Here is a 22,904-nt window from a genome sequence, read left to right as displayed (position 1 = left end):
CCCCCCCCCCCCCCCCCCCCCCCCCCCCCGCCCTGCAGCATGGGGAGGACGGCTGCGAGTATCTTGACAGAGGGAGGAAAGCTCTCGGGGCCTCACTCCACTGGTGCCTGGTGCTAGGCCCGTGTCCTAGATTGTGCAGGCTTGGTTAACAGAACATGACAGACCGACAGACGACAGACCCGGTGGCTTATGCACAGTAAACATGATCGTTCTGGAGGCTGGGGGTTCCACAGCCAAGGCGCCACCAGAGGTGCTGTTTGGTGAGGGCCTACTCCCTCTCAGAGGGTCATCTTCTCCCTGTCTACAAGGCAGAACAGGAGCGAGCTCCCTGGGGTCTCTTGCACAAGGCAGGCATCCCAGTCACAGGGACTGTCCCTCCTGATGGTATCACCTCCCAAAGGCCCCATCTCAGGTACCATCACACTGGGCGTTAGGCTTCAACAAAGGAATCTGGCAGGGGTGGGGGCGGGAAGAGGGGGACACACACATTCAGACCATGGCCCTGTCCCCGTCTGACACCCTTCCAGGACACCTGACCCAACGGTGAATGCCCTCAGGGATCTGGAAGGCTGTGGGGAGAGCACTTCTACTCAGATCAGAAGAAAAACTTCTGTCTCCAGAACGATGCCCTTTCTCTGGTTCTCTTGCACCCATGGTTCACTTTTAATCCTTTTATCCAAACTGTGTGCTCTCTCCCAATCTTTCCCTGCCTCTGCTTCTTCAGCAACCTCCCTGCAAATCCCACCACAGGTCCCGGGACATAGTCAGTGCTCATTTAGATCTGGGGCTAGAGAGGTTGCCAAGTTCCTTGACCCCATTTCATAAAAAGCCACATTTAAATCACGGATTATTTTCAGTATTGTGGTAAATTTAAGACATGCTGTGAAAGACAATTTTGCTATTGAATATCATTTTGCAATGCCACTAAATTTAAATGTCCAATTCATCCACTTTTTAAAGAAATTTGAGTTCCCTTACCAAAAGGTATTATTAACTGAGCTTCAACCAAGGATGACTGAGTACAAATAATTTGTGTTGAATAGATTTAAGGTCTGATACAAAGCGATCGGCATGCACCTTCTTCCTCATTTACTTACCTGTGGGGTCTTTCATCCTTGAGAATAAGTGACTGTTACTGTACAGCTCATATTTTATCTCTGCATTTCACACCAGCCAGCTGTGCTAAGTATCTCCCTCTCTCTTTTCAGTGCAGGAAACGGGAGTTCAGAAGAATGAGGTAACTTGCTTGCAATCCCACATGAAATGGCAAAGCCTGGGTTCTAACACGTCCGCTGTGCCCCTTCCCAATGCACACAGACCCCTTCTAGCATGGGCAAGAGTGCCTTCTGTGCTGGAAGACATGTGTCCTAGCACACCCAGTTCTAAAATGAGGGTGGAATTGAGGGCGTAGCTTGGGGCCACCACAATTTTCTCTTCCCAATTCCCTAGGAAAGCTTAAGATTTGAATCCTGGCTGCTCTCTTGAATAAGGGCATTTCATGACTCCCAGCCTTGGTCTTCTCCTCTGCTTTACCCAGTGTCCCAAGAGCAGAGGGCACCCATGGGCAGGCAGGAGGGGCTCCAACAATGCCTGGTCGCATAATCTTACAAAGGACTGCTGCTGACTAGAGCACCGTGAGGGGTACAAGGAGGGCATGAAGTTGTGGGACACTGGTTTGGATGATTTGCTCCAAATAGGTACCTGTTTCACTGGGAACCCTGTCAAGGGGAGGGCATACAATCGCTGGAAAGTGCTAGCTTGGCTGAAACATTGTCACATTCATCAGTCATGGGAAACCCACACCCATGGCTTGTTGTTTGAACACGGAATGCCAGTTGTAGTATGTGTTGACATAATCACTTAAGCATTTGTTTCCAAGCCAACATGGAATCCTGCCCGTGAGCCATGCCTTCAGGTGTCCCAAGTTTTCAGGCTTCAAATGTTAGTTTCTTTGGTTAGAAGGAATTTTCACAAAGGCAGAGGCTCCCTTTGAATTTGCCTGACAGACTCCCATGGGTTTCTAACTAACAGGTGAGTTCCAAGTCTCCTTACAAGCACTTCGGGTCCCTCCTCAGTGCTGCCGATAAGGGAGAGCAGGAGGAGGGCACGTGGGCAGGAGGCATAGCGAGGGATAACCTTAGAAGGTGTAATTACTACCTCCTCCTGGGAACTCTCAGCCACGTCCTACACATGTCATCAATGGGAACACCCACATTCCACCCTCTTCCCACTTCACCTTCTTTAAAAAAATAAGCACTTTCTCTTACACAGCCAACGGTTCCAATAGATGTGTCATCTCACATCTGTGTGTCACCTCAGCTATGGGCTCCTGTACTTTCCTAGAGCCGCCATGCTGTCTCCCAGATGACCCTCAGTCTCCACCTCCTGAAATCTCGACAGTCTGCAAAGGCTCGGAAGAACCCCCACCCTCACGGAGCTCTTCTCGGGCACCTCACTGGAAGAGTTCTCTCTCCGTGGACTATTACAGTCGTTGGATACATCTACCTCATGGAACTCACTACAGAGCACCCTGTGAAATCACCCGTGCCCATGTTTGATCCCAATCTAACACAGGCTCTTTTAGGAACTGAAAAGCCTTATCTCACAGATCCCTGTGTACCACGCACTCTCCCAGTGAGCCAGGTAACACTCTTCTGAGGTCTGGCCAACACAAGAACACGAACAGGCCACCGAGTGGGCAGTAAGCACCATTCCCAAGAGTCCGGACCATCTGAGAAAGGGGACAACCCCCAACAACCGTGTGATTGGTTCTCTGCCATCACTACATCGTCAGCTGCTGGGTTCTACTCTGCTTGTTCCTACAATGTCCACCATGGAGCCTGAGCCACCTGCCACAACCTTACACCAAAAGCCGGGTCCGGGTATCCTATGAAAATGGGAGCAAGAATTGGTCCTGGGGAACTTTCTCCCTTGGGGTGAGTGCCATCCCTATGCTGGAAAAGAGAGGAAGTGAAACTCATAAAAATGTCGAAGATGGCAAAAGATGAGCTTTAAAATGATGTCTTGAATGAGAATTAGTCGCTGATGGTATAGGTAAGGGCAACCACTATCTTGCTTCTATTTTCTCCAATAAGCACAGGATCTTCCAAATGAAGACGGCAGAAAAACACCTGCTCAGCACTTCAAGTCTACGACTGATGTGGACAGAGTGGGAGACACCTGTTTCAAAGAGGATCACACAGCAGAGCTGCTGTCGGAACTCTGGAGAATTCCTGAACGGCCGAGGACCAGATCCTGAGAAGCACTACCCTACCTTCCCAAGGGGAAATAAAGCAGCTTCTAGAAACCCCGGCATGGTGACCTTAATGTAAAATGCTGGTAAAATCTGGAATGATAGAGGTGATCAACGTTATGACTGCTAACGATTGCTGGTTTCTTTCCAGCTCTTGATTCAACAGTGTCACACCAAAGTAACCTCCTTTTCTGTTTTTTTTTGATAGGATTACGACAGCAGCCAACCCAGGAAATAGCAAAACAACAGTTGAGAGTTTTAAGAGACCAGTGGGGTGGATTGCACAGAACACAATCTTGAAGGGAATAGCTCACACAGAGGGTTTACTCTGGGCTTGATGTGGCTCCAAGGGCACCTGCACTGTATTTGCCTAAAAGTTACACAGATGGAAGTCCAACCAGGCAATCAGGCCCCAAGTTGTGCTTCTCACATTAGGCTACACCGCCTTTCCGTATGCATGGCCAGGCTGCTAAAAAGAGGGGAGATGTGAATCCTCCCCTTTCCATCCTGGTGGGCAAACCTGCCCTTTTGCTTCCCTGTGAGAGAGAGAAAAGGATGGGGACACATCTGGCCTTGCTCTGCCCTCTGATCCACTTACTTCTCTGAGGGGAGGACGACAACCTTCTGGTTGCCAAGATGGGGAGATACGAGTGTATTTTCTTGGCGTGGCAACGTCATCAGGACAGAATACAACACTGCAAAGGAGCATGTAGTTTACGGTGGGTCCATTACTGGGCTGATACTCAAAATATTTTAATAACCAGTTCATCCCTAGACTGACAAATGCCACCAAGCCCTGCTGTGGGAGGGCCAGCCCTGGTGAGTTTGCATCAGTAGGGTTATCGGCCAGGGTAATAAATCCTGCTGTGGTTTTAGTATCACCAATCCAGTCTTTCCAGTAAGAGATGAACTATTTTGATTCTTATTTATCTGATTTCTAGGTCCTGTTTTTTTTCTTTTTTTCCTTTTTTTTTTTTAGGTCCTCTTTTTAAAATGTGTTCTGGACTTAGAGGGGAAGGGCAAGGATAGGACTATCACCACCAAAACCGTAGCAGTCCTCTGTATTTTTCAGACAGTACCCCAAAACTAAATGTAGTTTCACATGACATTTTTAAGGTGGTAATGACAAATTAGAAGGCACTCAAAAGCTAAGTAAGATCCAGCCTATGCTGGGACCGTGTGTTATGTAGGAAATGGAAGGACAGGGGCCATTCAGGTCATGACTCCATGCGTACACGGTTGGACCTGTACGTCAGACTGTGGCAGGCTGGAGGATGGTGAGGGCAAAAAACGGTCTTTGGCAAAGAAAGTGGTAGAGTTTTGGGAATAATGTGGGCTCTCATTACTCTAGAGAAGGGGTCAGCAAATTATGGCTGTGGACCTTCTGTTTTGTGAGGAAAGCTTTACTGGAACACAGCCAGGACCACCCATATACATACGGTCTGTGTCTGCTTTTGCATGCCACGATGCTATAGTCAAAAGCGGGGCAGAGACTGTATGGACTGCAAAGCCTAAAACATGTACTATCTGGCTCTTTACAGAAAAAATTTGCAGACCTCTGGTGTAAACCTAGGAAAGGAAAATAACTAACAGCCAAAAGCGTGGGGAGGGAGTGGGAAAGACAAGTGGAAGCAGCAGCATGTTTGGAAAGCTGGGACCTTTGGGGGAGCAGAGAAACCACCACCACGCCTCACTATGTGGGGATCCTTCCTCATGTGAGCTGAGCTACACAATATAACCTTTCCACCTCAATTATCTACATTTACTGGTGTGAGTTCCTAGAAGGTGAAGACTGGATTTTTCTCCAGTCTGTCCGAATCAGCAGCATATAAACCATGTAACACGCAAGCACAGGTAATCAAAGTTTTAATGGTTAATGTTTAGACATTATTTAACAGTGTGGGTATATCCAGATGAGCTAAAGCACACTTTGACAGCACACTATTGAATGTTATAGTTTCTGTATTGAAACATGTAAAGACACTTGAAACTAGTACCTAGGAAGACATACATTTACACATATACACATTCTAGATTTGATCAGGTAAATGTAAACAGATGCTGTGACTCCTTCCGAACAGAAAACCCACAAGACTAGTAAGAGAACCAATCGGCTCCCTATATAATATGAATGTGCAAAATTAAAGCATGATAAACTGATATTTACATAAATACCAAACCAACAATTAGTTTACACATTGTCGATGACCTTCTAAGATGTGTCACGAGTGGTTCAATGACTGTTTTTTCTCCCGATGGAGAAGGTATTCAGAGACTAAATTTCAACACTTTAAAATGACACGCACAATAGTCCTTATCTGTTTGACCACTGCCTCAAGGGTGACAGACACGATTTTATGATAAGCAGTCTCATTTTTAAATAAGCAGTTCTACACAAATCTTTAGATTCTAAGCAGAAAAAGAAAATTACAGGTACTATTAGATTTACATGAAACAAATTATCTCTACCCAATTTCCCAGTTCTCTTACGTAGTAGCTATCTGTTTAATTTTACCTTAAAATTTTTTTAAGGTCCCCTTTTCCCCCTTTATTCATTTTTATAAGCTAGGCACATTTTAAAAGAAGTTTGTGTCAAAAAAGACAGCAGTACAGAAACCAATCCAAATTTGGACCCTGGCAACCAGTTCCCCATTGCTCATCTATGGGATTCTATCAAATGGTATTCAATGATCTCTTCTGAAAAGTACACACCCTCTCTCTCGCAAGTGGAAAGCAAAGTGAGCACTGTTTCCTGTATAAAAACACTTAGCACTTCACAAATTTTAAATGTCCTACTCATCCTACATACTTTCTAAAATCTTGAAGACAAAGAATATATATTTAGGTTTCATCAAGACTCCTTTAGAGCCCCCCTTTTTTACATTATCAATAGTGGCACTCAAAATAAAAAAATAAGATCTGTTAAAAAGTTAAACTGACCTTCCACTAGATTTGAGCCTGCCTGATTTAAAGCCAATATTACAAAACTGAAGGTGCCGTTTCTGATTTCACATGTACAAGTCACTTGAAATTATGTGTTACACGCTAGTTTCATAAATTATGGTCTTTGATTTTTTTCCTAAACAGAGCTATTAAAAAACGAATAAAAACTTGAAACATATCCTAATTTAAATTAATAAGCTTTGGGCCCTGCTTTTTAAGTTTTAAGGCATGTGTGTTTCTCTACTGTAACAACATTGTACAAATTTACAATCACATGCATGATCTACAGTAAAAAAAAAAAAAAAATTTGGATTACAGTGTTTTTAAATTGTGAATCACAATTCAGCACCTATCATGTTATAACTAATAAGGCAACAGCAGTGTCGTATACTACAATAATACGCCCTCCACAGTCTAGCGCAGGGGTCGGTGAGAGCCCAGAAATGTTAAATCTTATGCCTACGTGTATAATCTGTATACATTTTCAAGGGGTTTTGAACGATGAAGGAGGTCCTACATGAATCACGCTGTTGTAGGCCGGACGAGTTACAGGAGCTGTTAACGAGCATCGGGCACAACTCATACTGTGCTTACAATCAGACGATGGGTTTTGGAGGCTTCTCAACTCTTCGGCTTCAATCCTTCCGTTGCTTCCTCGGCTTCACATTGTTTTCCAGGGAAGAAAAGCTGTTGGTGTGTCCATTCACGGCAGCCACGGACCCGTTCTGGTGGTCCTTCAGGTGCTGTTTCCTCCACAAGGCCCCCTTCTTGTAAGTCTGAAATGCATCAGGGCAGACGGGCCGTGTGACAGGGTGCTCTGCTGGGGGGGGCGCCCCGCTTTCCTAACTCTAAGCCTAGATTCCTGTTAGGACCCGATGCCACTGAGACGTAAGGTCTGTGGTCAAGCAACCCTGGGAACGTTTTCTGCCACTGGTTTCAGTCACTCCTCCCTTTCTGAGGCGTTGCCTGAGGAAGTTCACAGGGGTTTGGGCTGCAATGTAAGGGCTATTCTAGAAATGAAGTAGAAAATTCAAAGTACACTTCCCCTGGCCGTGCCCTCTCTGTATCTGGATGGGGTTACAGAGTATCGGGGTCACATGGCCTTACTGTTTTCCCCCCACTCTGTGGCACCTCTCCTATCACTCCCATCTCTCACCTTCAGCATTTGCTTGGGACTTTGGCAATGGCTTTGGCCCGTATGTACACAGCGCTATGCTGCCATAAGCAGTTAGAATAGTGATTTCAGTTTTGTCAGCTCCCAGCTCCCATCCCTCACGTCGATGAATGTCCCCACGTGGATACACCCCCCCCACGCGGCAGCTCCCCGGAATGTGCCTCCACGCCCAGGGGGTGGGATGAAAGGTGTGTGGAGGGGGCGGGGCACAAGGATGGCCACATGGGGCGCCCCCAAGGGGCTGCTCAACCCCCCTGGACCTTACTGTCTCATATCCATGGCCTCTGCCTTGCCTCCCGACCTTTGGTGCCTGCCTGGAACTGGATGCTGCCCATGGGGGCAGGAACACACCTCACCCAGGGGTAATGGGGAGCGACAAAGTAATCCAGTGGAGACAATCTGCCTTAACTGGACCCTTCTGTGAGTAAAACTGACCTTCCATCATGCACTTGGGAATGAATGGAGCCTCCAAACCTGAGCAGTGGAGGTGTGAGGAAATGGGGACGAAAGGGCAGATTTCTGTCTGCAGCTGAGGGCTGTGATGGACATTTCTTTAGACATTTTATGTAGTCCCAGAGTTCAGGGTGGCGGGGTGGCGGGCCTGCGGGACTGCTGACAGAACTGTCCCGTCACATGCCTGCAGTCTGCTGTGAGCAAAGCAACACAGAGCTTGCCGAACAGCGCGGCGTTCCCACGTGAATCCCCAGCTCCTCTGCCGAAGATCTAGAACTCTGGAGGTTTGGGACAGATACCAGCATCTCCTGTGTTGGCAGTAGTCCCCTCCCAAAGGCAGGGGCTGCCCTGTCACTGTGACTGCACCAGAGCCTGCTGTCTGGCACACAGGAGGGGGTTCTATAGGTCATCCTCCTTAAATGAATAGAGGAGGGTCTTTGCTGAAAAGGCCACAAGTCCCAACTGCCACGGAAGAACAAGACTTACCTGAATGTAGAAGTTTGTGAAGAGAGCAATCAGAGAGATCATGTATCCAATCTGGAAGTACAGCCACCCAAGAGGGAACGTACACGGCCAGATGACCCCGCAGCTGGTCTGGATGATTGTCAGCACAAACTGCAGCTGGCGGGAGAGAGCGGACACAGCTAAGCAACGCAGCCATGGCACACTGACAAGGTGCCATGCCAGACGGGCTCTCCACCCAGCACGCCGAGTCCATGGAAGGATACTCACAGGCCTTTCTGGAGGTGAAATCCCTTCAGACACTAAGCATACATTCATGCATAAATTTCTCCTAAATTACGTATGTGCCTTTGTCATATACATTCTCCTCCCCTTCCTTCTGCTTAAACCACCTTCTCTAAAATTTGGAGAATAGTTAACAATACTATATAGTATACATGGAAGTTGCTAAGAGTAGATCGTAAAAGTTCTTGTCACAAGAAAAAAACCCCATAGCTATGCAGTGTGACTGTGGGTATGAACAGGGTGTTACCGTCCCAATCATTTCACAACCCATACATATACCCTATCAGTACACCGTACACTCCCCACAACATTACAGGTCTTGTACAGCTCAGTGAAGCTGGGGAACAAAGGAAAACCTAGTCCCCCCACCCCCGCCCCACACACAAACTTTAGGGACCCTGTATAGGGAGGTGCAAAGTAATTTTTGCTTGCTTTATATTTTTAAGGGAGAAAGGAAGGGTTTGTGGGCTGTATGTTTAAAGAGAACCAGTGATGTTGCTGTGGGATGTGCAATTCCTATTTCTCTGTTTATTTTTTATTTATTTTTTTAAAAGATTTTATTTATTTATTTGACAGACAGAGATCACAAGTAGGCAGAGAGGCAGGCGGGGGGGGGGTGGCGGGAAGCAGGCTCCCTGCCGAGCAGAGAGCCCGATGCGGGGCTTGACCCCAGAGCCCCGGAATCATGATCCGAGCCGAAGGAAGAGGCTTTAACCCACTGAGCCACCCAGGCGCCCTTTTCTCTGTTTTTTAAAAGATTTTAGAGTGTGTGTGAGCAGGGAGGGGGGCAGAGGAAGAGGGAGAGAGTCCTCAGGCAGGCTCCCTGCTGAGGATGCAGCCCAGTGCAGGGCTGGAGCTCACTGCTCTGAGACCACCACCTGAACTGAAACCAGGAGCCCAACACTTAACTGACTGCACCGCCCACAGGCCCCAACTCTTCCTATTTCTTACCCATGTACCCTTTTGGTTTGAAGAAGGCTGATCAACAGACTTAAACTTCTACCAAGATATAATGCTACGTCCAGATTTTTCTGATGAATAAATCTTTTTTTCTTTTTTGATGAATAAATCTTGAACAGGAAAGGGTACAATGAGGTGTGGCTACTAGAGGGTGACTCTTCAAGAGTACCACCACCACCAGGGGGCAGGGTTCTGCCCACTGGATTTCTGGCCCAGCCCCCAGAGTTTCTCTACAGAACTTCCCTCCCCGCTTTCTTCTCTTTTTTAAGGTAAGTACTCTAGGCTAAGGAGTAACTAGGAGCGTGCTTAAAATAAATCTAGGCAAACTGGGCGCAATCCTCTACCTCAAAGGGCAGAGCTTAATGGGAGACCAACGTCCCCAGTCTGTTCTTTTAAATTCTGCTTTTGCCAGGCCACGGCTGTGTGATATAAATTGATCTCCATATCACTTCTCAAGCGTAACGAGAAGGTTAAGGAACAATTATCCTTCCTCACAGGTGGGTGAAAAAAATTAACAAGGACTAGAGAGCAGCTGGCAAAGAGGTGATAATGAAATGTCAAACACGTAAGTAGCTCAGACGATCTCAGATTTTTTTTCCTAGGCTGTTATTTTTAAATATTGAAAATCACAATTGACTTGGGAAGACTGGAATCAGCATGGTTCTTTAGAAAAATATATTGATAAGGCAAGGCTGGGGCTGAAACTTTACTGTTCACACCCCTCAGTCAGCTGGGTTGGGCCTATTGCCTCAGTGTCCTCATCCATAGAATGGGGAAAAGAGCATGAACTCAGGCTACTGGACTAGTCCATGTAAACCTGCTTACTTAGCACGAGTGCCAGACACTCAATGAATGTCAGTGTTTCACATCAGTAGTAACAGTCATTAGTTCATGAAAGAATTCACAAAGGGAGAGAAACAAACAGGCGTCAGTCATACCCTGACAACTCAGGGAAGCTTCAGAAAGGACGGTAGGACGTAATCACCAAGTGCCAACAACGGCTGGCTGGGTGGGCACTCGCGGTCAATGTCAGGAAGGAGGCTGTCGTCTGAAGCACAGCAGGTGCCATCCTCGCCAACAGGTGCTTCGCAGCACAGGGGCTGAGTGGTCACCGGGCACTGAGCTTACCAACACCCTCACTGCCTAATGGCTACAAGCACTCGGGACTCCTGGGTCCTCCGAAAACTCCCAGGAACACAGGACACAGTGGTCACTTTGGGTTCTGGATTATAATTAGGAAACACACCCAGGCAACACATGCTTTGTGCACAAACTAAGGACAAAGGACTGAACTTGAAGTCAGGAAATTAGATTCCTGTCCTCATTCTATAGCCCAACTAGCTGTGTGCCCCCAGATACAGTTTCCGCATCAGCTGGAAGTAAGAACATTCTCTGCTCCACGGGCTGCAGGTAGTTTAGTTGGATCAAAGAGAAAAGGTGGGAAAGGCATAAATTAGATACTATTAAGTAACAGTGAATAAAGGCAGGGAGAGTGGTCTGCCAGGCAGCAAGTCCTGGAGAGAGGCGCTGAGTGACTTACCAGCTGCCCCTGAGTGATGTATCTCTTCCACCAGAGGTACGGGCGCATGGAGGGCACGGACGACAGACCGTAGTACGAGTACATGAGGACATGGATGAAGCTGTTAAGGGTGGCGCCAAAATATGCTGAAAAACAGGGGGGATTGGGAAGGAGAATGCATCAGTGTTCTACACGGGACAAGATTCCTTTCAAATCTGGAAAACAGACGCGTTCAAATAGGGGCTGGTAAGCACCACGTGGAGCAGTGCTCAGAACTCCCTTTCCATTGGGGCAGGCCGACTGGGGTACTTTAAGGCCGGGCTCAGCTGGGGCTGCCAGGCATGCATGTAACACAGGAGTCAGGAGACCGCCTCACAGCTTTGTTGCCAGAACCCCAATCAACTCCCAGAGCGAGCTGGTTTTCTTTACGTGCCGGGCACTTCAGGGTGCTGTGCTGAAGGCCTGGGGAAGGCAGCTGATGGGCAGGAGGTTCAAAGCTGGCTGGCTAACACATCTGCTGGAGCTGGAAGAGGCCTTGGCCTCCTTATTATTCCCCAGGGCTGCACTGCTGAGACCACATATTTTTTTCAACAATACAATCCAGAGTCCAGTTCCTTAGAGATAAAAGACTCCTCTTTTATCACATACTTTTAATTTCCAGTAGAACCACCAGTTCTTTTTTTAGCCTCTCTGTCCTCCTCCCCCACAGTGGGCAACCCAACAGAGCTCGCCAGCTTTCCCACACACAGTCAGAGGTGTACATGGCTAGGGGCTCAGGGAGGGAGTCTCTACTTCTGGCTATCACAGTAACTGGCTGGGTGACCTTGGACAAGTCACATCCTCCAGGTCCTAGTTGTTTCTCTTGGGCCCAGTGGGGCTAGTTAAAATTTGCAACCCTGAGAGTTCTTTGAAAATGTAAAGAGACACTGTTCCTATTAGGAAGTTAGATCAGATAATCCAGAGCCATGTAGTGTGACGGTGGGAAAAACACATGGGGGGGATGGCGCACTGGAAAACAAGTTCTTCCAAACCTTCTACTATGTCAGTTTCCTCCCAAACCACAGGGAGCTGGGTTTGGCGAGTCACCTTTCTAGTTCTAAAATTCTATGACTGTGGGAATCTTGGTGGGCCGGTTAATTCAGGGCAGTGCCATCCTAGGGAAAAAACACATGAACAGACCCAAAAGTTCTCAAATTCGCCAGTGCTGGATGGCAGAAATTTTGATCAGGACACCTGTTAGAACTCCTAAGCTAAACCTAAAGGAGACAACTTAATCTCTGAAAATTATGAGAGAGCTCAGACCACAAGCTTTCTAAAAACAACAGATATCTGTCTTTGGGAATTTACTTCAAATTTTGCTGCTTGCCATTGAAGACGCCTTGCTAACGTGCTTCAGGGAACAAGGCAGGCTCGTTATATAAGCATTATGTGCAGACCTCCTCCTGTGCTCTTCAGCTAAAGCTTGTTTCATCATTAGTTGTGTTCCCTGGGACTCCCTCAGTGGTGTGGTTCCATCTTTCTGGCCTGCCCCTCTCAGTCAAACAACTTCCAAATTTTAAGAAACGAGGACCAGAAATAACCTGGAACAGCTGTCCTTTGTGATAGAGGACACTGTCCCTATTTCCCTGTATGCCCCAGGCTGGGAATCTGGTATTTCCCTCACCTTGCCAAGTCAGCCAGAAAAAGGTTTCGTCAGCTTACTGAGTGCACAGGTCACACAAACTATCATGAATGCAACTGGGACACAAAGTTCCCGTGTTTGACCTAGAAATCCACAGAAATAGCACCTTCACTAAAAGCCTTGGTTTCAATTCAGCCTCTCTGCTCACACCTGTCCCCAGTGCTGCGCCCCCCCCCCCCCCCCATCATGTAAGACTTACAGTGGCCACAGGGGACCCAGTTCATCACAAACCACCAGATGTTCAGCATGGTGGCATGGTGGTACACGTGCAGGATTGTGATCTGGTGGTTGTTCTTCCGTAAGATGAAGAAGAAGGTGTCCATGAATTCAATGAGCTTGGAGAAATAGTACCACCAGAGAATGCGGATAATCTAAGACGAAGAGACCATCATGGTTTTTCTGGAATATCACCCCTGACGTGTTTTACTAAGTTCCCAGACTCCCAGGTTCTCCTGAAGCCTGAGCACCCCACTGGCTCCTAGAGTCCTTCAGAGGCTGGGAGCACTGGTCATTCTGAGTGCCTCTAACAGAATACTGGGGGGGAAGCTGGGGGAGGTCTGGAATGATGACAGGGGAAATTTTAAAAGTGGCACGGACGTCTTTTAAGACTGACAAAACCCAGAGGATCAAAGTTCAAAAAGCCCCGAAGCCTGTCTATTCCCTCTGGAAGGACCTGCAAAACCATCAGCACAGAAAAACCTCCTGAGTGGCGCTGCTATTTCAGGGACTGGCATGGGGGCGGGGGGCCGGGATATGAGGAAAAGAAGAAAAGGAATCAGAACTTTCCGTGTCAGGTCCCTGCCCAGCTGAATATACCACACAGTTTTAAGGAAGTGAATGCCCATCTGAATTTAAAGCAGCAGCCTTTCATTTAAAATGAAACACTGGGGACACCTGGGTGGCTCAGTCTTAAGCGTCCGCCTTCAGCTCAGGTCATGGTCCCAGGGTCCTAGGATGGAGCCCCACATCGGGCTCCCTGCTCAAAAGACCACCCTCAGAGAGCACTTTCAGGAATGATTACAGCATTTAAGACATTATTCTTATGATCCCATTTATATAAATGCTGAAAAATGCATGTAGTTATTTGTCCCCCCCAAAATGTAAATAACAAATTTCTTTTCAAGATTTTATTTTTAAGTAATCTCTCTACCCAATGTGGGGCTCAAACCCACAACCCCAAGATCAAGAGTCACATGCTCCACCAACTGAGCCCGCCAGGCCCCTCTTCCTGGAAACCATTAACAGGACTTACTTTTATTAAATGAAACTTTAGTTTTCCTCTTACACCGCTCATGTTCAAATTTTCATGTGGAAATAGGTTTTTTAAAAATGTCAATAGGAATTACCTTGGGCGGTGAGGATATGAGCCATTTTGTCTTTTGCGCAATTTATTAAAAAAAACAAAAACAAAAAAAACCAAACTATTTAAAACAGAGAGAGACCTTACCTTCATATCTGCTTCTCCTGCACTGCGAGTGCCTTGACAGAAGAAGTTGTAGCTGCCTTCCCATACTCCTGTCACTAACTAAAACGAAAAAAGGAAGAAGTCCATCACCAACAATATCAGAAATCAGAAAAGCCCTACTCACTTAAACTTCATTTGTTTCGGAATCTGTGACAATTGACCTTGGGCTGGCTGACGCAACTTCGGTCTTTGCTCCTCAGCAAAAATCACGATGATGGGCAGTGTGAATACCGGAGAGTCTCTGTTTCACAAGGGGTGGACCAGAAGTCACTCCAGGGTGCTGCCTTACTGAGCTGGCCCTCAATTCTCAATGCCCTGGGCTGTCCCAAGGCCCTGACCAAGCTGAGAGCAGGCTCAGTCCCGCAAGCAGTCTCAGGGGAGATCACACCTTCACAAATTCAGCCCTTCCCTAAACCAGCACTTCCCAAACTTGCGCGTTGGTGTACCAGAATCGCCTCAGGGGCATGTAAAAACAGGATCGCTGGGGAGTCTTTCTGATCCAGTAGGCCTGGGGTGGGGTCTAAGAATTCATATTTCTAACAAGTTTCCAGGGGATCCTGATGCTCCTGATCTAGAGAACACACTGCAAGAACCACTGCTGTCAAACCTAGGATAATTTAGCCAGCCTTGCCTTCATTACCTCCTGTTGCTGTGTCAGCCACTGGGTCCACAAAGCAGAAATCTGCAGTGTCACAGAAAGGACCCCAGAATCAGGGGGCATGCCAGCTCTAGGTTACAGACCTGCATCACCAGCTCTCTTTGGTTTCCTCATTTGTCTACAGTGAGGACACCTGGGCCTAGATGAGACTTAAGGACCCACTGTGACAGTCCAGAGGGAAGGTTTAATTTGAACACCTGTGCATGTCCACACTATGTCCTAGACAAACACGTAGGAGGTGCTATTCCTTGTCCATGTAAACCGTAGCTTCCTGCTTCCTCCTAAAGCCTACAGTGATCTTGAGTTTTCCTGGTGACTCTCTCTCTGGGGGCCAACTGGCACGCTATAGATGGGGAGAAATCTGAGGTGGCCTGCCTTGTGCCTGATCTCATCTGGTATCCCACATAAAAATACTGACCCTGGGTCTCAAAGTGTGTTCCCCAGTCCAGCTGCATTAACATCACATGGGAACTTCTAAGACATGGAAATTCTCGAGCCCACCCCAGAATCAAGTCTGGGGGTGGGGTGCCTGGGTGGCTCAGTGGGTTAGGTCTCTGCCTTCGGCTCAAGTCATGATCTCAGGCCCTGATCCTCAGGGGTAATGATCTCATGACCTCAGGGTCTTCTATCAGCAGAGAGCTGTTTCCCCCTTTCTCTCTGCCTCTCTGCCTACCTGTGATTTCTCTGTCAAATAAATAAATAACATCTTTAAAAACAAAAACAAACTCTGGGGCTACACCATCAAGGTAGGGCCTCACAGTCACGATCACAGAGCCTTTGAGAACTGAATACTGTGGTTTACGAAGTGTGGTTCCCAACCCAGCAGCGTTGCAATCGCCCAAGAATCATTAGAAACACAAAAATCTCAAGCCCTACCCTAGGCCTTCTGAATCAGAAATTTCTGGGTGTGAAGCCCGGTGGCATGGCAACAGGCTATTTTATAGGTGACTTTGATGCAGCTAAAGCTTGTGAACCACGGGCTGAAAGCTGTGGTTCCCACTCTCGTTACATAACAGAACCACCTGGGGAGCTTCTAAACCTGCTACTGCCTGGCCTCTCCCCAGATCATTAAACCAGACTCTTTAGGGGCCTTCACAAAGCTCTCAAGGTACTTCCAACCTGCAACTAGGAGTGGGAACCACAGGTTTCCTGCTGGGTAAGCAGAAAAGGGATTACAAGGGCCCGAAGACAGACGGTTAAACTTCCACCCGATCTGACCTCAGAAATGCCACAGTGGATGTGGCCGTTGTACTCTCACTGAAAGCCCTTCTCAGAAACTGCTTTATCTTCTATTAACTTCCTTTCTGTGGTCTGCCTTCTGGCTTTGTCATCTTCTATATGTAAAGAAGTATCAAGTGTTAACATGGTTTTCAAGACCAAAGACCGGCACAGGGTTTTGGAGGCATCATTTTGTGAAGAGTTCTCCTTAGGAAGCAGAAGACCAGACCAGGGAGCCAGGATGAGTTAGGCTGCCTCCACCGAGGCCCAAGACCTGAGGTGAGCCCGCTAAGTTCCTCAGGCCCTGGGTATTTTTAGGTAAAAAGATGAGGTTGGACTAAATGATCTCTAAAGGTTCTAATTTTCTACAATTTCTACATTTGGACTTTTAATAAACAGATCATAAACTATGCTGTACTTCACCATCTTTGAAAGACCAACAACAGCAGGGTAATTTATCAGAAGGTACATCATCTTTTTGGACAACATTGTGCTTTCAAGTCACAGCAGGTTAAGCACCCCAAATGCAGACGTACCCTGACTTCCAAGAATTGAGATAAAAAGCCTGAAAATAAAGTGTGGTTGGGAGTGGGGTGCTGGCATATGTGCCCTCAGAAGACCTGAGGTGAAGAGAAGAGAGTGTAGTCTCCCCTGCCCTTCCTCCTACCGCATGAGAGAACCAGTGAATTATCTTCTGTGGGTGAGGAATACATACACGGAACGAATGGTTCTCAAGGAAATTTTCACACCGCTACTGCAAATGATAAAAAGTAAGGACAACATAGCAAAGTGCTTCATGAAGAAATATTTATGCAATTTTTAAAAATTTTTATTTATTTATTTGAAAGACAGAGATCACAAGTAGGCAGAGAGACAGGCAGAGGGAGAGGAAAGGAAGTAGGCTCCCGGCCAAGAAGAGAGCCCGATGGAGGCCTCGATCCCAGGACCCTGAGATCATGACCCAAGCTGAAGGCAGAGGCTTTAACCCACTGAGCCATCCAGGCGTCCTATATTTATGCAATTTAAAAGATACCTTTATTTAAAATGATAGCCTTACTTGGCAAAATTAAAAACTTATTAACCATGATTATCCTTGCTAGACATGCTTTTTGAAATGTTTTTGAAATGTTAGCACCTTATCAATTTAAAATTCTAGGACCTACCATCACTGTTGTCCAGCTGCTATTTTGGTTTATCGTGTCCTGAGGCAGATGACTGCATTCATGAATGCCTGCCTTGGTAGGAAAGGGGACAGGCAAGGAAGCTGAGGAAGAAGAGAGCTAATTCTTCCTTGTATTCCTGTAGGCAATTTGACCTCAAGGGCAGGCACAGACTTAGGAAGGATCTGTTAACTCTAGCAGAAGGGACTAACACATACCTTTCTTTTAAAATGTCTTTCAGGGGGCGCCTGGGTGGCGCAGTGGGTTAAGCCTCGGCCTTCAGCTCAGGTCATGATCTCAGGGTCCTGGGATCGAGCCCCGCCATCAGGCTCTCTGCTCAGTGGGGATCCTGCTTCCCCAGCTCTCTCTCTCTCTGCCTGCCTCTCTGCCTACTTGTGATCTCTCTCTCTGTGTCAAATAAGTAAATAAAAATCTTTAAAAAAAATAAATAAATAAAATGTCTTTCAGAAGGCATCCAGGTTGGATTGCTTTGCTCCTTAAGCTAATTATCTTAAAATTCCACTTGTCCCTCTTCCTATAAATGGGGGAAAAATACTTCTGTATCTAAAACACCCAGTATCTCTGGAGGCCAAAGAACTCCAGTCTGGGGACGGTGAACTTCCCCAAAGTACAGCACCACTTCAGGTCCCTGAGCCCACTGCCCTCTTCTCCTAGGAGAGGCTTCCTGCAGCCCCCAGGGCAGTCCACCCTCCCTCATCACTGCCACTCAGCACTTCCACTGGGGCAGACCGCTGAATTCTGTGATTAAAACCCTTCAGTGGAGTTCTTTATAGATCTTGGATATCAGCCCTTGTCTGTAGTGTCACTTGCGAATATCTTCTCCCATTCTGTGGGTTGCCTCTTTGTTTTGTTGACTGTTTCCTTTGCTGTGCAGAAACTTTTGATCTTGATGAAGTCCCAAAAGTTCATTTTTGCTTTTGTTTCCTTTGCCTTTGGAGACATGTCTTGAAAGAAGTTGCTGTGGCTGGTGTCAAAGAGGTTACTGCCTATGTTCTCTTCTAGGATTTTGATGATTCCTGCCTCACGTTGAGGTCTTTTACCCATTTCGAGATTATCTTGTGTATGGTGTAAGAGAATGGTCGAGTTTCATTCTTCTACACATAGCTGTCCAATTTTCCAGCACCACTTATTGAAGAGATGGTCTTTTTTCCACTGGATATTTTTTCCTGCTTTGTTGAAGATTATTTGACCATAGAGTTGAGGGATCTTATCTGGGCTCTCTACTCTGTTCCCCTAGTCTATGTGTCTGTTTTTGTGCCAGTACCATGCTGTCTTGGTGATCACAGCTTTGCAGTAAAGCTTGAAATCAGGCAACATGATGCCTCCAGTTTTGTTTTTCTTTTTCGACATTTCCTTAGCAATTCGGGGTCTCTTCTGGTTCCATACAAATTTTAGGATTGTTTGTTCCAGCTCTTTGAAAAATGCCGGTCAAATTCAACACACACAAAACAGATAATCATGTCAAAAAATGGGCAGAAGACATGAACAGACACTACCCCAAAGAAGACATACAAATGGCTAACAGACACATGAAAAATGTTCATCATCATTAGCCATCAGGGAGATTCAAATCAAAACTACATCGAGATACCACCTTACACCAATGAGAATGTCCAAAATCAACAAGACAGTAAACAACAAGTGTTGGAGAGGATGTGGAGAAAGGGGAACCCTCTTACACTGTTGGTGGGAATGCAAGTTGGTGCAGCCACTTTGGAAAACAGTGTGGAGATTCCTTAAGAAATCAAAAATAGAACTTCCCTATGACCCTGCAATTGCACTGCTGGGCATTTACCCCAAAGATACAGGTGGAGTGAAAAGAAGGGCCATCTGTACCCCAATTTTCATTGCAGCAATGGCCACAATTGCCAAACTGTGAAAAGAACCAAAATGCCCTTCAGAGGACGAATGGATAAGGAAGATGTGGTCCATATACACTATGGAGTATTATGCCTCCATCAGAAAGGATGAATACCCAACTTTTTTTTACCAACATGGACAGGACTGGAAGAGATTATGCTGAGTGAAATAAGTCAAGCAGAGAGAGTCAATCATCATATGGTTTCACTTATTTGTGGAGCATAAAGAATAACACGGAGGACATGGGGAGATGGAGAGAAGGGAGTTGGGGGATATTGGAGGGGGAGACAAACCATGACAGACTGTGGACTCTGAGGAACTAACTGAGGGTTTTGGAGGGGACGGGGGTGGGAGGTTGGGTGAGGCTGGTGGTGGGTATTGTGGAGGGTACATATTGCATGGAGCACTGGGTGTGGTGCATAAACAAAGAATTCTGGAACACTGAAAAAGAATTAAATAAAAAACAAAAAACAAAAAACAAATTCTTCAGTGACTCCCAGTTTCTTTAGAACCCAATCCTAAATCCTAGGCACAGCATTCACGTTCTTCCCCAGCTCCCTGACCTACAGTCAGAAGGACCCCTTTTGCTCCTCACCTACCCCACAATGGCCAAGGGCAAAGAGCACAGGTTTGGGCACTAGCCAGAAGTACTTTAATTCCTAGCAATCTGCATTTAGCCAGGTGACCTTAGACAAATGTTTGTACACCTCTCTATACACCTCAGTTTCTTCACTTAAAGAGGATAAGAACAGCAGTCGCGCCTCTTTAGGCTGCCGCGAAAGTAACTGAGATGGAGGGAGTGTACAAATGCTTACCCTGCTCAACCTGGTACATAGGATAAACCCAACAAATGCTAGCAGTGACCACTAGCTTATTCTTTTCAACTGGAATGCCATCTACACCCAGGAACCCCCATCTCTAGCTCTTAAAATTCTAACTATCCTTCAAAGTTTGCTTAAAATTCCTTTTAAAAAAAGATTTATTTATTTATTTGAGAGAGAGAGAGAGAGAGAGAGCGAGCGCAGAGGAAAATAGAGAATCTTAAAGCAGACTTCCTGCTAAGCACAGAGTCCAATATGGGGCGCGATCTCACAACCCTGAGATCATGACCTGAGCCAAAATCAAGAGTTGGATGCTTCACTGAAAGCGCCACCCAGGTGCCCCTTAAATCCTCTTTTCTTCATGACTGCTTGCTTGGACCTCCAGCCTGAAGTCTGTCGTCCTTCCTCTAACCTCACCCTGCCACGGCTTGTAGTTGTCTGCTCATATGTTCCCTTTTAGCCCTTTGTTAAAGGGTCTGTTTTAAGCTCTGTGGGCAGCTTACATCATTGGGGACTGGGGCTCCCACATGCTCAGAACCCAGCACAGGGACCTGCACACAAGAGGTACCGAACAGTTGCTAAAGTAATGACAAAGCATCTGAGGCCCTGCTTTTTGCCTCACCACACCCCACCCCCAAATAGAGGCTGAATATATTACTCATAGCAAAAAAACAAAAAACGAACAAAAAAAACAAAAACAACCCCCCCCAAAAGATGTCATTTCTGCTTTGCAAATGGAGAAACTGAAACACAAGAAAGTATTTTAGTGAAACCTAGATTTGACACTATTCATCTGAGTTCTGTTCACAAGATGGAAAAAACAGTCCCCATCAAATGGGGGGACATGGAGAGTTGAATTCTCATACATCCTCAGCTTCAGAAGGGATAGAATAATATAACGACAAGGACCAAGCCCCTGAGTTAAAGTTAATTCACCTAAGACTATTCTCACCAATTCTGTGTACAATGGGTCAGTGTCAGAAGGTTCTGCTCCCTCCATCCCCCATAAGAGGGAAACAGCATGGGCTCTGCAAAGCTCTTCCTTCCAGCGCCCCTAGGACCACAAAAGTGGAGACAATGATCTAGTCAAAGTCACCTTGGCTACCATTTCCCTTCAGGGCTTGGGTCTGACTTCCTTCCAGAGAGCTGCTCTGGTCCCCAGAAAGTCAATACATCGCTGCAGACACTGCAGAGCCCGAGGGCCAGGAGGCTGGACAAAGGCGAGGCACGGAAAGTAAGGCTAGGTCCCTCTACCTTGGGCTCCTAGGAATCTGCTCAGGAGCGCACAGGACTGTACCTGAAGGAAAACGGAGGCCACAATGAACAGCCTGCCGCCACGTGCAGTTCATTACAACACCAGCTATTCCAGGAGCCTACGTTATGGCATTATTTACTTGACCTGGCTTTTCCCAAGTAATCAAAATACAAACACACCACTGCAAACCATATGTGCTTTCTCCTTTGTGGAGTAAAGCAAACTTTAATTAGGCCAGGGGCACAGAAAGAGCTGGAATTATAGCTGAGCTAGCAGCTTTCTCTTCTTATGGGACAAATTCAATAACCTAAGGTGGTTTTGATGCATCTTTTCATTTAAAGAAGAGACATCAGGCGAGTATCACAGCTAGGTCTGGGTGACGCAGCTCATGGAGTGAATCATTTCTAACGGTGACAGGTGACTTCTCATCTAACACCACAAATAGCCACCAATGAGGTATGACCTTCAGCATGATAACCATTTCCAGGGCATTTTCTGGAATTCTACCAAAGCATCTCAAGAAACAAGGTCATTTAACATTTAAAGAATAAGCAGAAGAATTCATCTTGGGTGGCCATTATCACAGCCTTTCAGCCCAATATCTCTAGATGTCAGAGCCACAAGATAACCCTTTTCTAAAAGGCCTGGCTGCTTTCAGTGATGAAGGCCTGGTGAGCTGTGCGATTATTACCCCCAAGCAGACATCTATCCAAGAAGAGTAAGAGACTGTCCATACTGGAATTCAAATTGCATCTAGAAGAGGACCCAGGGACATTTCCAAGTAATACCAAGTATGTGGGTGGTTGACAGTTTCACTGTCAAGCTTATATTGTTTCTATGTGAATGGCTGAGTGTGTATTTTTTAGACTTGCTACAAGCCCATGTTTTAAATAAGGAAACAGAGATGAGAAGTGATATGGATGCCCCAAAGTCACATGGCTTTTTGGTGGCACCACTGGGACCAGCACCCAGGTATTCGGGTCCTCAGTTTAGTATATGTGCTGCCGAAGCGAGCACTCGGGTCCTCAGTTTAACTGCAATTTCAAACAGGAGTCCCATGTTCCTCTGACCTTCCTTCCTTGTTTCTGAATCCTTAATAATTCAAGAGCACAATGGGGGTACTCTATCCATGAAGCAATCTGAGGAAAAGTAGACTTTCACCTGTGTCTTTACTTCAGCAGATTTGATTTAAAATTAACCATCAGCTGCTCCAAAACTCAAAGTATCTCATTCTTTCAGGGCTTAACTACCTGCTCTTGGCTGTGCTATTATGAAACAGGGTCAGGTCAAAGCCTGAGGCTTTGCATTTCAAATCTTTCACGTCCAGGCCATGAGGATGCTCATTAAAATAATTTCACACTCAAAACCTCCAGAAGTGTTTTGTTTTGTTTTCCTGATGACCAGGAACACCCATGGGTCACTGCTGAATGGAATACTCTTGGTTAAGTCATAAGGACAGGCTCTGTACACTAGAGAAGCCTTTAGAACAAAGCACAAAGGAACAGCCTGTCCTCAGCCCAAGCTGAAACAGGGATGTCTGGCATTCTCCCCTGAACCCTAGACCCTGTCCTTGTATGTTGCCGGGCCTAGTCTCTCACTTCTCAGGCCTCCTGGGGAGTGGCTTCTGCAAATGCTCATTTTGTCGTTCATGGAGTGTAAGTGGCTAGGGAGAGGAAAACCTCAAGCCAAGACTCAGCATCTCCAGACGGTACTGCA

At 46.5% G+C, this 22,904-nt stretch overlaps 1 protein-coding gene across 2 annotated transcripts in view; it reads right to left on the bottom strand.

The window, feature by feature from the left end:
- Positions 1-5,102: 5,102 nt before the first annotated feature.
- LOC111152367 (ELOVL fatty acid elongase 5) overlaps positions 5,103-22,904 on the bottom strand; it is a 76,475-nt gene continuing 58,673 nt past the window's right edge. For both annotated transcript variants that reach the window (XM_022510882.1, XM_022510883.1), the window contains exons 4-8: positions 14,178-14,255; positions 12,930-13,101; positions 11,071-11,195; positions 8,310-8,444; positions 5,103-6,972 (exon numbers count right to left, since the gene is read on the bottom strand). In XM_022510882.1, coding sequence (XP_022366590.1) covers positions 6,832-6,972; positions 8,310-8,444; positions 11,071-11,195; positions 12,930-13,101; positions 14,178-14,255 — 651 coding nt within the window. In that variant the 3' untranslated portion in view covers positions 5,103-6,831. The remainder of the gene's footprint in view (positions 6,973-8,309; positions 8,445-11,070; positions 11,196-12,929; positions 13,102-14,177; positions 14,256-22,904) is intronic.

Source organism: Enhydra lutris, unplaced genomic scaffold, assembly GCF_002288905.1.
Source record: "Enhydra lutris kenyoni isolate GAN:26980312 unplaced genomic scaffold, ASM228890v2 scaffoldscaffold28, whole genome shotgun sequence".
Classification (NCBI taxonomy): Eukaryota; Metazoa; Chordata; class Mammalia; order Carnivora; family Mustelidae; genus Enhydra; species Enhydra lutris.
This window is presented reverse-complemented; position numbering and strand designations above follow the sequence as displayed.